This window comes from Athene cunicularia (genome assembly GCF_003259725.1).
Source record: "Athene cunicularia isolate RWA chromosome 3 unlocalized genomic scaffold, athCun1 chr3_part1, whole genome shotgun sequence".
Classification (NCBI taxonomy): domain Eukaryota; kingdom Metazoa; phylum Chordata; class Aves; order Strigiformes; family Strigidae; genus Athene; species Athene cunicularia.
In genome coordinates, this window is record NW_020799097.1 from 104,088,474 (window position 1) to 104,102,045 (window position 13,572).

Here is a 13,572-nt window from a genome sequence, read left to right on the forward strand (position 1 = left end):
TTCCACCGGTGGTGGTGGGTGCTGCCTCCAGGAAGGTGCGCTTCGCCCTCCTGCCCGACTCTTACGAGCCGCTGCGCCCGCCGCGGGCCGCCGGGAAGCGGCTCTACGGGAAACGGCTGAAGAAGTACGGCAAGGTGAGGGCAGGGGGCTCCGCGGGCGGCGGGGGTCGGCACCGACTTCCCCGAGGGGCTCTCGAAGTCCCCCTGGTCCTTCGGGCCCCTTCGGCGACAGCGCTTGGCTCCGAGGCGGGGGCCAGCCCGCTGGCAGCGCTTGTTCTTGCCGGGGAGCAGTCGGTCCTGCTGGGACACCGGCCCTCGCCTGGATCAAAGAGTAGAAAATCTGTCGTTTCGGAGTGAAAATGACACTAAGCTGATCCATGTGACGGGTACTTTGCGTTTCTTTGTGCTGCATTTCCCTCGGCGTCATTGTTTTGACACTATTCCTTAAAACTTCCAGTTAATCGGCTTGCTTTTTTTTTTTTCTTTTTTTTCTTAAGTGTCCGAAAGAAATGTTATCCCTCCAGTACACTCATTTGCCAGTTTACTCTCTAAGATGTCCCCTGAAAATCAGTGATATGAGTTTAAAAAAAAATATGCAGCATGTTCTTCATTGTGTAACAACTATTTTGGATCAAAATTGTTCTTTTGCTTTCCTGTGCGGGAAGTCACAAGTCCTGCAGTCTGGTGGTTTCTTGTGTTTCTTTTTTTCCCCGGAGGGTGGGTGGTGCCTATAATTATGAAAGTGTTATTTAGAAGAATTCGATTATTTTTCTCTTGCACATGTCATTTAAATACAGCTATGTCTTGGATATTTGTAGCAAAAAAATAGTTTCTGTGTGAGCAAGAAAAAGCTGTTTGGTGTTGGGATCTTTTCCTACCAGAGAGGGTACAGATGTCAGAATGAGACGTGACTTTCTACTGCATTGTTTAAAAAAATGATGATTTTGGTAAAGGTATGCTTGCTATGCCTGACATGCAGAAACTGCATGTTAACTTGGCAAAGTTACTTTTGAAATTCACAGAGTTTACACATGAGAGCACAGTCATGAACTGCCTCACAAATACTGCTGTTTCATAAAGACATGAACAGAATATTTCATTCTTTTGTGGTGGATTTGATACTCTGAGTTACCAACTCTGTGATTTTGAAGTCACAGTAAACACATGTAGCATGAAGCAGCCTCAAGTCTGTAGGCCTGATTCCTATACAGAGCAGGTTTGAGAGCATCGTTATGTCGCCACAGTTCATGATTTTGCTATTGGTGCTATTGCTATACGCACTGTTGGTATACGGGTGCTTATAACAATGTTCAGAGCGCAGGCCAGTTCTTGGACACGGCGTATTCTCTTTTGCGTCAGTCAAACAATCCCCGCGGGGAAGGTTTGCCCGTTGGGCTTTAGCAATAAAGAACAGCCTGTGAAATCATTGGTGAGATCTGGGTAGGTAGGTTGCACACAGTGCAGGAAGGAGGAAAGAAGTAGTAGGACAGGGGCAGATGTGGGAAGGGAAAGCCCTGCGTCTCCTCCTCTGCTCTCAGCCTCTACCCTCAGGCTCAAGCTGCCTTTTTATTTTGCCATCTTAACTCTTTTCAAGGGAGTTTCCATAGGAGTAAATACAGCAAAATTCAGCTATGTGATAGCATCATGACAGCTGAAGATTTTCATGTGTCAGTATCACTGTAATCCAGCTTTGAGAGATCCTAGGAATATAATAGATTTCACAGATTTAAAAGCATATCCTCTGTTTCAGTGTTTTCCATATTACAGTAAATGGTTTTGATCTAGTCCCACACAACCATAAAGCGTTTCTAGAGTTAATTCTGACATTCCTTCCAAACTGACTGCATTGTATTAATTTCCCAGTCATGACCATATGAGCAAAACTATCAAAAGTGAAATTAAAATTAGATTATGGTTCTTAGTTTAAATAATCTGTAGCAAGTTATCTTTAGTGCAGTACACAGATGTGCTCTTAAACGTGTACAGACATGAAAGTGGGTCAAAACATTCTTACTTTGACAAAAAAAAAAATCTTGTTTTGACAAAAGGCAATGAAATTTCCATTAAAGTATTCTCAGTGATTTATTGCCTTTTTGTTCAGCACCAGTTTTAACAACGTACGTGCTTTTAAGAGTTACTAACATACTTAGAACACGTGTGTGGGAAACGTGCCTTTACAAACTAGGTGTGAATTTAAGCTAATTTTATTCTTGAATAGAAGCCCCTGTAAAAGCCTGGCTTCCTGTGGAGGCTGAATTCATTTGGTTTAACTATACTCTGTGGGTGTGTGTTTCTATATAAAAATAGATGGTGAAATGTTGTTTCACGCTCAAGTCCTCATTAGCTGTGGGAGAAGTTCATTTTCTGGGTCAGTGACACTGGCTGTCAGAACGATTTTCTGTGATGGTATTTTCTATCACCTCTCCTTTTATTTATCACCTTCTCCCATCTCTCTCCACAGAACGTCGGCAAAGCTCTGCAGAAGGGATGCCGCTACTTGGTGGTCGGCCTGCAAGGATTAGCAACGGCCTATTCCGCTCCCTTTGGAGTGGCAGCTCAGGTGGCATCCTTCGTCCGCTAGTGCAGCTCCCTGTGCCCCACCGGGGAGTACGCAAGGCCAGTGCTGCTTTTTTAGGATTAAATCTGAGACTCACATCTGAGAGAGCTCTTGGACAACCAGTCCCAGCCCCGAGCCCCTCTGCAAGCCCCTTCCCCAGTACTGAGTGCTCTTCTCTGCAAGAATTTCTAGCGCTTTGTAAAATCAGATCGGGTCAAAGAAATGCAAGGATGAGGAAATAATCTTCAACTAATTGAGCTGAAATTTGTTCTCGGACATGAGTTGGTTTTCCAGAGCTCTGTGCTATGTGTGGAAGGGAGCCAAGGACAGATGGAAAAGCAAGTAGGTGAGGGAGAGAGAAATGAAGGAAAACAGAGGATGAGAGGGCAGCTGGGGAGGTGGAAATCTAAGTCTGGCTACTGAGAGGAATTGTCAAAGCAGTGGAGGAAACAGATAACGAAGGATCAGGAAAAGGTAGTCTTTGGTTTTCTGATGTCCTTTTTTTTTTTCCCCCTGAGAGGGTTAAAATTATGAGTATACTTAAAAATATACTTGGATACAAATGGATTGTGGTCTGAGACATGGAGAGCTTTACTGTATCACAGTTGTTCATTTCAAACACTGGAAATAATGAGCCTTTAAATCTTAAGACTGATGAAAAAATCCAGAAAGACAATGAAGTATGTTTGTCTGCTGATTTGGGGGCATTAAAGGTTCACCGTGATTAATATTTTAAACTTTTCCTCTGCTGCTGTAAAACCTGCATATATTTTTTTTTTACTGAAAATGGAGTTTATATCTGACATACCTGAACCTGGAAGCTGGAGCATAAGAACACCCAGTTCTGTAGTGTTCACCAAGCAAAAAAAATTGATTACCAGCTGCATCTGAAAAAAACCTACATACAGCATTTGTTACAAGAATGTACAACTGCTTTGTATTAGAATGGGGCCAGATCACCTGCCGGATCCATCTTCACTTCTGTATGTGGAAGCTGTATCTAGAGGATGTCAATGTCAGACAACACAGGGGCAAGGGGGTTATGGGCCTTCAAAATTCTGTGGGTTTTGATTTTGTTTTCTATCAGTCTTTTATGATAGCAGTAAATTATTTCCCTGCTAGCACTTTCACCGTATTCTACATCTTTATAGTTTTAATAGGTTTTGTAATCAAGGAGTTGAATTATCTGGGAAAAAAATTATGTTCATTTGCTTTCTTTTGCCTTTTTTGAATGAAGTGGTTTGCATGTCTTAGCAAACCACACAGTGTTTCTTTTAAATGTAACAAATGAAACAAAGGTGCATTTTTTTAATGCTCTTTTCTAAGTGGACTATAAATAAAAGTCATGTGATTCATGTTGTGTGTTTATTTACACACATAAGTAAGCGCACAAAGGAGGAGTTTCTCAGTGGTGGCCCAAGCAGCGAGGGGAAGCTGCAGTGTAAACTTCCCTGTGTTGTTCTGCCCATGGCCTCAACACTCTTCTAGAAGGACACAGTTGTAGTCCAGACTTCGCAGAAGTGCCCAGGAAAGGCAAGGTGTGGAGGTGAAGCTGCAGAGGGTCTAAGGCTGCACGAGTTGGGGTAGAAATAGCTGCAAAGGGATTTCATTCACTGATTTCATGCCTTTAGTTGTTTTTCTTGAGCTTCCTTGTGTGGACGGACCTGTCCCTCCAGCCCCACCAGCGTGCCAGAGAGTATTGTTAACTGCTGTGTCTTTTGCAGTAAGAACAGGGCTGTCCTAACACCCACATGCCACACGGATCTGCTTCAAATTTTATTACACCACTCTATGCTTTCCACTGCTTTTACAGCATGAATCGTTAGAGCTTTTCTTTAAATGACTAAAGCAATGCAGAGGGAATTTATGTCTCTAATTTTTCTTTGTGAAATGAGTGTCCATCTATTTGTGTCCTCTGAATAGAAAGGCTGCTCCCTCACTGCAACACCCAGGGTCCAGCACATTCAGTGCAGAGACATTACACAAAGGTAAACATGAACTTTAGCTTGTGAACTGCACAGCATAATCGTTACCACTGACATTTGCCTGCTGACCTATAGTCTCTGCTTGTGTGGTGCAACTTCAAGGGAATAACCCAGTTACCATCTGTAAAGAACCCAAATTATAGGTAAATGGTGTTTCTGTCGGAGAAAACAAAAGGTGTTCCGAAATGGTGTTCTGAATCCGAGAAAAGAAAAGCTTGATGCATACTGGTGAGTCAGCTTCTGCTGAACGGTGTTTTTAAAATAGACCAAAAACAAAGAAAGAAAGAGGAGAGAGAAAGAAAAAGTAAGCAAGCAACCTATGCTGTTGATGTAAACCACCTGGTGATTCACATCAACCTATTTTCCTTCCTCAAAATGAACAGACAGTTCTCACAGAGGCTACCAATTAATGCTGCTTATCAGTTCTCCTTAAGCAGTAACTCACTCCTGAGCCAGTGGAGTGAATCTGTGAGGCTAAGCCTTGACCTGAAGCTTTGCTACTCTCTCCACCAGCTGAGCTCACACAGCAGTATCTAGGAAATCTGAATCTGGGGAGTGGGGTTCATTTTTCAGCAGGGTGGATGGCAGAGGGCTGTAGTTCCTGTCACATGAGGCAGCATTCCTGCTGTGTCAGGTCTGGTCTATCTATGATGCAAACAGGTGGGACAGGGCAGATCCTGCAGCCCTGTTAAATGTTGTCTCGGTGACATAAGAGATGAGGAAATATTCCCTGACTAACTCAGCATCGGGTGACAGGTCATCATGCTCAGCCAACAAGAAATGGCAACCTCCAGCCGAAGCAGAGGTGTTGTTCTGGAAGTCTGCAAGTGACCCAGAGGAGAGCGAGATGTTGGTGATGGTGAGGAGGCTGGGCTCTGCAGGGCAGCCCTGACAGCCTGCCAAGCCAGGAGGGCAGTCTGGGATTAACTCTTGGCTTCTGCACAGGCTTTATGTGCTCTTGGCAAGGCTGGCCTTAGAGGAGCCACCGCAGGAGGGAGAGCTTTCAACCCACAGGCACAGGCAGGCTCTTTTGTTAAAATGGATGTGTCTGCAGCTTGTCCCCTGATTCCTTCGAGGAACAAAACAGACATTGACCCTCTCCTAGACAGAGGTGGGATGTGGTGGATATTATGGTACAGAGGGTAATCAGGGAAAATCTGATTTGACACTTGAGCTGGATGAAATATGTTCCTTCAGGCACTTGCTTGGCATCTCTACCCATTGCTTCACCTCGCAGGTTTTGGTTTTCAGTGGTGTGCTACTGTGCTATTCGGTTCCCTTTAGATTTCTTCACGCTTTTCACCATGTCTTATAAGAAACATCAGGATTAATAAGTTTTGGAAGCACATGCAAGAGTGGCAAGAAGTAGTCAACTCATCCAAGCTTCTTTCAGGAATGAGCTCCACTGACCTGACAGACTGGCAAGTCACTCTTAAATTATATCCCTGGCTATTCCTAGTGCTGCTCAGTGAGTCACAGAGCAGAATAAAGTTTATTTCTGCTGGTTTTGCCAGAGCATTTAATTACTACTCTGGCCTGCCATAGGCTCTGAGGAAATGGCAGAGGACTCACAGCTATTGTCCTTTGCCCTGCAATGTTAGCAGCAAGGAAGCACTTTTGCACAGCTTGCTTTTGAAGTGTTGTAAGGGAGGAAAGCCGTACCACACCACGTCACTTCGGCTCTTCCAGGGCTTTGCCAGTCCCAGGCCAAGGTTCGCTTCAGGGATGAACAACTCTTCTATCCTCTGCCTGTCTGTAAGTCTGGTGAGGGGACAGGTTTTGTGTTGGGGTGCTGTAAAACCAGTTGTTCCCTTTCTGTATCCTGAGTCCCTTGTTAGCTAAGGCACCGTGTTCTTCTGAGACAAAACCGATCCTAAAAATATATGCGAAGTTGCTGCAGTTACCTGTACAGTGTGCGCTTTGGAAATCCTTTTTCTTCAAGGAGCAGTAGAGAGCCTAAAGTGCTTGTAGATTAATGGAGATAATGAAATGAAAAGAAAGTAAAGGAATAAAATTCTCCCCTTTCTTCTCCTGTTAGGAAGTAGTATCAGGCTGCCAGCCCTGTTTTGGGGTGAAGTCTAGCCTGAGCTCAGAGAGGGTGGTGCTCCCTCCCAAATCCTCTGTCACCTGCAAAGAGAGAGAGGCTCAGGGCTCTGAGTTTATTCAGCTGGAGGAAGGAAGATTTAAGAGGGACCTGACAGCAGCTTTTCAGTACCTAAGAAGGGGTTGCCAACAAGACAGCGCCAGGCTCTACTGAGGTCTGCAGCCAGAAAAAAAGAGACCACGGTCATAAATTCCAGCCAGATACGAGGGGGGAAAAACCCCACTAATATAATTAAGCATAAGAAGAGGTTACTTCAGGAGGTTGGGAAGTATCTGCCCTGGAGGCTCTCAAGGCATTACTGTACAAAGGGGAGAGCAATACGGTGCAAATTCAGTGTCCTGTTGTGAGCAGGAGGCTGGGGGAGAGACCTCCTGGGCTTCTTGCAGCCTGGGTGAGGCTCTGAGGCAGAGTGGGATCCTGCCATGATAAGCAGGAAGCTTATATTTACCTACAGTATGGAGACGTAAAGACTGATATCCTCACTCTTGCTAAATGCACAGACGCTAAGAATAAAGCTTTGCTTCTCACAGCAGGGAGCGACCTGCGAAGATGGCAGCGCAAACTGCCTGAAGGAACAGTTTGCCCCCCCGCAAAGTTTCCTCTGCATTGCACTATGTCGGCTGAAAGGCAACTGTCCTTTAGTGCCATCTCCTGGGAAAAAATCAGATTTCCAGCCTTGTCTGGTTGTTCTGCCTCGTCTCCTGCAGGGATTTCCAGCCCTCCCCTAGCCTGGCCTCCTGGTTTGTCCAGGCTCATCTTCAGGGTGTTGGGTCCCCGCAGTGTACTGTGTGTCTCTGTGTACCAGTGTTTTCTACCCAGCTGAATCCGGAGCCTCCTGTATGCAAGTGTTTCAAATATAAAGCCATAGGAACATTGTTCTTGTGTTGTTTTAATTTTTCCTTCAACATCTAAAAATGCATTACACTTTACCCTGAGGTTCCTGCTGTGCACGTAAAAACATGCTTTGCTGGAAGGAGCACACAGCATCTTCTTGTTTCTGAATCTCATCCTGGAGAGAGATCACAACTGCTTAAGACAGGTTGTGTAATTTCAAATGCAGGGGGAACAGAGGTCAGCAGACTGGAATGACCTCCCCCAGAAGCTGCCTTTGACCCCAGCTCCAGCATGCCGCATGCACTTGCCTCCTCATGCTTTCTGTATTCCCCTGTTTCTGCTGCCCATAAAGGAATCCTTGCTCCTTCCTTTCCTGGGACACTAAGCTAGCATCAAATTGTTTTTTCACTTGTGTCTGAATTATGATGGGGACCTTCCTGTCCTTGGTGAATCCCATTCTCCCCTGTGATGGACACTAAACCGTAGCTGCAGAAGCATGTTAGTCCTTGTGCTGCAGAATAAACATACTGCTCCCCAGTAAAGCCCACCCTTTAGTCCTTACCTGCTCCCCCAGATGACATGCAGGTCTACCCTGACTACTCAGACTCGTAAAACTGCCTGATGAGTATTATATACACCTGGAGAATCGCATTTACAGAACATGGGAAGAACCTGTAATGTCATTAGCCTGTGTTAATTAATACTGGGCCAAACATTTACCTGGAACTACCACTTCTATATTGTCCTGGTGAATTTAGAAAGACTAAGTTTAGTATTTGACTGCAAAAGAAAGACAATTTTCAATTAATCTTTGTATATGACTGGACAGTGAATGAAGTAGCCTACCAACCTGCTTGCCTTTTATGTATTTATGATTCTTTGTGTAGGAAAAGCCTCACAAAAAAAGATCCCTTTATCTCATTGCTCTGGCTCCATTAAAAGGCATCTATCATTAACGACTCTATTTTTAATTCTATCATCACCAATTATTTGCCTGAGATTTTTCCGTACATGAATTTCACTGAGCTCATTTCTAGTGTGTGACTCACTGAACTCTGATTTCCTTGAAGATTTTAAGAGGAAACAGCAATGCTTTTATCTTCCCCTCCTCTCTATGAAGAAATCTTTTCAATTTACTGTTTGTTCTAAGTTTGGAAGTAGGATATAATTTGTGTGTGTAATATAGTTTTTAGCATATCTTGTTGAAATCAGCATAGGATGACTGTGTACTCAGCTGTGCCATCCCCTTATCCCTGCCTTTTGCTGTATTATCAGGGAGTCACTGGAAAAATAACTGGCATATCCCTGGTGTGGGCATTAAACCTGTATCTTCACTAAAACAAGCTCAGCCTAAATCTAGCTCCATCCTAACACCCTGTCACCTAATCTAGGCCAGCATTTAGCTGTCTTTGCCATTGAAAGTTTTTTTGTACTGTCCAAACCCAAATCTCCCCCTCAGAGCGGTAGTTAATGCCTTTCCAAACTACAGCTCTGTGCATATATTGAATATCTACAGGATTTCCAGTCACTTGTCTTTTTTTTTTTTTTTCTTTTTTTTAGTAGAAACAAGTGAAATTGTGCAACTCTTTCCTCATCATTCATCTTAGACCTCTGACTGAGCTGCTGCTACAAGAGAGTCTAGGTTTGCCTCTAGAATTATCTCCAATTGCCCACTGCATCTGAAGGAAGATATATCATCACTTTTTCCATAAAATTTGTTCCACCTGCAAATTTGTCATGTGGATGCTTCCGAGGTGACACCATGCTTTTTCAAGGTAAACCAGCATCATCCGCTTTTATGACCAACAGAGCCTGGCCCCAGTTTGCTGTGGAGTTGACACTGTGAATCCTTCATCTGATCAGGCACATTTTCAGGAGCCTGAGGCAAGAACCTGGTGCAGAGAATTTCAGCACAACTGTCCTAAAGTTTGATGAAGTTATAAGCAATTGAAAACACGGTTATTTCCTTTTAAATGCAGGTTTGCCGTGCCCATTCTGGCTACAGCAAATACAATTCTGTCACACAAGAGGCTGTGTTTGGATTGTACAAAAGCAGTACCTACATTTGTCTGAATGGCTCTATTCACCTTGCTTTACAGCGGAAGGACTTGGTGGCTCTTAGGTAAGCACAGGTGTGCCTGGGATGGAGGATTAAACAAACCTGCTGGTCAAGCTATTTACTGGAGGCTTTTTGAGAGGTGCCTGGTGTATGGGTGAAGAGGGCTTTCCCCAAAGGCTGCAGCCTTAGACCTGAAACGTTAAGCCACAACCACACTCTCTACAGCTATTTCTAATTTTACATTCCTTGTATCACAGCAGGAGAGAAGAGATTATGCAGATGCTGCCGCCTTCTGTTATTCCTCTTTAAGCTTCTTCACGCCACAGACTCCAAGAAGAGTCAGCACTGAATGTAACAGCTGCTTTTCAGAGCAGGTCTGAACAAAATCTGTTTAGGCTCGAGGCTGGTAGATATGGGGGATGAAAGTTTAAGGTCCTTCTTGGATTTAGAAATATTTTTTTCTCTAAATTAATATGCACCCATTAGCAAAGGTGAGTTATTTCTGAATTTAGTTAACAAGTCCTTCAAACAGAAAGAATCTGGTTTTGTACACTGTTGTGCTGCCAATAATGTGTAACTTGGGAGGAGCTGTAGCTATTCACACCACCATCATGCTATATAGGTCCATACTTCTCCAAATTCTCATGCTAGTAAAGTATATATACTCTCCAGCCCTATTTTCTTAGGCACCCAGAAGAAGGAAACAAGCAGCAAATCACTCAAAATTTTTTCGTCTCGTTCCAAATCCCGTCATTTTGATATCTCATAGACTGAAGTTCAGAGGGCAAAAGCATTTTGTGATTTGCACAGTGGAGAACACTACCAGTGCTGGAGAAATCTAGGGGATAGTTACTAATTTCTGCTTTAAGCTTGGGAAAATAAGCATCAGTGTTTGTGAGGAATGCCCATGCTTTTTAAAAAACTTGTGGCCATCATAATTTTTTTTTCATTGATTGCATTTCATGAATTGATTTTATTGTTAGATTCTAAAACCAGATGGTATTTTTGTGTTTTTATCCCTTTAGTACTTAACGTTGTTTTGATTCATGCTTGTAAGCACTGATTATCAGACAGTGCTTACCAGTTAGACAGTCATTGCAGTTTTGTTGAATATTTGCTAATACATTAGATTTATTGTTCCCCTTAATAGTGTTTTTCTGCTCCTGTGGGTGCAGTTGCAGATTAAAGACCTCTGTGTGAATTCAATTAAATTCCAAAATATTGTATCCATGTTAAATGAGAAGATTAATGGCTCTCAAGGAGCGTGCAAGGGCTCTCAGCCTGCTCAGCAGGGCTGGCTCTCCTCTCGTGTCTGTGGCAGAGTCATAAGTCATCACAAGTAATTATTTTTGATTCAGTGGGTCAACAATTTGAAGGCCAGGTGGAGGTCTGGTCAAGTGGTTTAGCACCTATGATTTACCTGGTGTAATGGGGGGTCCCAGGGGTATGGAGGACGGGGTGTCTTCACCATGGCAAGTGCTCACAGTCTCTGTGCTGCAGCGGGGACAGTGTGTGGTGGATTCAAGCTCACTGGCAGGCAGCTGCTGTGACTGCCAGGAGCAATGGAGCAAGGAAATCCTGTGTGTGAGAATGGCCCTGCCAGAGAGACCCCTCAAGTCTTCCCTGCGTCAGTTCCATCTGCGGCACACCAGTTCCGCCTCATTTCAGACTGGCCTGCAGGACCAGGAGGGGAGAGCTGTATTGGTGAATGGAGGAGGAAATTTCCAGTGCTTACAGAACCCTCCTCCTCAGGGTCCTGAGGGTGCTTACAGGGACCTGTGATCTCGAGGCTGGTGTGACTGAGCAGGATGGAAAGGAAGCAACCTTCAGAAGATCCCCAATGCCACAGATGCAAGAAAGGTAACTTACCTTGTAAAAAAACACAATTTGCTCAGTAAAGTAGCATAAGAAGGAGTTTCAAATGATGTGGAAGGTGAGCATTTGGCAGACTATCTCTGCATGCGCCTTCCATACAATCCAACAGCAGCACAAGGCTTTGCCGATCAGTAGTTAATCTCCAGAATTAACTGGGCTTGTTCCAGAGTCAGATTCAAAATAAGCACCAAGTCCTGCATTGTGGCCTACATGTAGAAGGAGAAAGGTCTCAAAAACCATGACTGGCATTAGGGCATGATTTAAACAGCAAAGTGGTGAACAAGATGCCAAAGAGATTGCCCACCCTCCTACCCTTTCCCAAAGCTAATGTTATCAGTGACCTTAACCCCAAAATCAATCAGTAAAATGAGAATAACAGGGAGTAACTACCCAAGATGTCCAGGAGACCACTCACGTAATACTGAGCATCCTGATGAGGAATGTATATGTTACTCCTGTCTGCACCACAGCAGGTCAAATAGACTGTTAGTCCCAGCACTGCTGCCTGCCCAGCACCCCCCACCTGAAAGCAGCAGGCAAAGACATCTACAACAAAAACAGGTTTATTTCCCTTCTCTGCTACAGCAATGACCATGCCCCTGTGCTCATGCAGATGTCTGTCTCTTTGGCACTGCTTCATGCTTTCATGCCCACAACCATATCATGGACTCTTTGGCTGAGGGCTCCTCCATGGACCCCCTTCTCGCCCATGAGGAAGGTCAGGTGTGATAGTTTAGGCCCTGTCGGGACCAGAAACCACGTTGCCGTTGTCCCTCCCCCACCCTCGGACCAAGTAGGGCACAAACCCCGGGGTTAAAATAAGGAGAAATTTAATACAAGTGTAATAAACAATCTGAACAACATCAATAGCAACAATAACAACAATAAACAGTAATAACAGTAAACAAGACAAAAGAAATACAGAGAAATACCGCAGTGAACACAGCCAGCCCACCGCGCATGCTTCCCGTGACCAAAGACACAAAGGAAAGCTTCCCGCGCTGGACCTGACATCAGCATGGTATGAATAACCCGGCTGGAGATCCCTTCACCCTGCTTGGGAGAAACTTAACCCTATCCTAGCTGAACCAGGACATCAGGGTTTTGGGGTTCTGCTGATACAGATGGATGTGCTATCACTGCCTTTGCTTCTGATATCCATCACATTGTCATCGTCCACCAGCAGGTTGTCACGAATCACACTGCACTTTTTGCCAGCTATGGTGATTCCTGTTAGGAGGAACATTTTCTGATCCTGGCCTCTGATCAAGCCCACTTCTTGAGGCGAGATGGCTGCGAGGAGCCCTCCTGGCTTGGCCGCCCACACGCGCCTGTCAGAGAGACCCATGACAGCCACATCTTCAGTGTTTCTGTCTGCCAGGTTGGTGTCCACCAGTACTTACATCGTGGCTGGGCTGTCCAAATCTCTCAGAAATGCCCAACACTGAGCTTCCCTGTCTTCCACTTGCCAGGAGCCTTGGCACACTGATCGTAAAAATTTAAACTTCTGAGTTTGGCCTTCACATCACTGCAAGCCTGAGTGGGGGAGCTGGGGGAAATCAACAGCCAAGGCTTTTGCTTTCCCTGTGAGGAGAGACCCGTGACGACCGCAGCGGTTGCCACTCCAGCCTGTTCTGTAATGTTGTATTTGCCTCGCAGCCAGGCGTCCCGCAACGTGACTTCACTGCCACCCTGCCGACAAGAGGGAAGCTCTCAGAGGGGGTCCCATTAGTTTGGTACGGGGCAGCTGGTGTGGGCAGACGCCCTGAGGCAGCCGCACAGCACAGGGACCCCACGCCAACCTCAGGCACCATTTGCTGCCCCGCACCAGCTCTTCACCTCCAGCCACCTGTTTCCCCCTTCTTATCCGAGACAAACCAAACGGCTGAATTTCACACGCTCAAGCGTTTCTGCAACATTGCTTTGAATAAAAGCCCAGATATTAGAAGAAACGCATTATTTCCTGCCTGTATTTTGTCACGCTGGACACTGACAGCGTGCGTTCAACCTCTTATTTTCCGCGCTGTGACTGCACGCGTTCTTCCCACCGGAGGCCGTGACCCCGCGGAGAACCCGGCCCAGGGCTGCGGGGGAAACCCCCGCGGGCCGCCGCCCGCAGCGAGGCCCGTTAGGCCTCAGGCGCGGCGGGGCCGGGGGGC

The 13,572-nt window shown here is 45.3% G+C and overlaps 1 protein-coding gene across 1 annotated transcript in view; it reads right to left on the reverse strand.

Moving 5' to 3' along the window:
• Positions 1 to 11,960: 11,960 nt before the first annotated feature.
• The window catches only part of PFN3 (profilin 3), a 4,461-nt gene continuing 2,849 nt past the window's right edge, over positions 11,961 to 13,572 (reverse strand). Inside the window, 2 exon segments of the mRNA XM_026844638.1 lie at positions 11,961 to 12,153; positions 12,509 to 12,811. Of these exon segments, the coding sequence (XP_026700439.1) occupies positions 12,050 to 12,153; positions 12,509 to 12,811 (407 nt within the window). The 3' untranslated portion in view covers positions 11,961 to 12,049.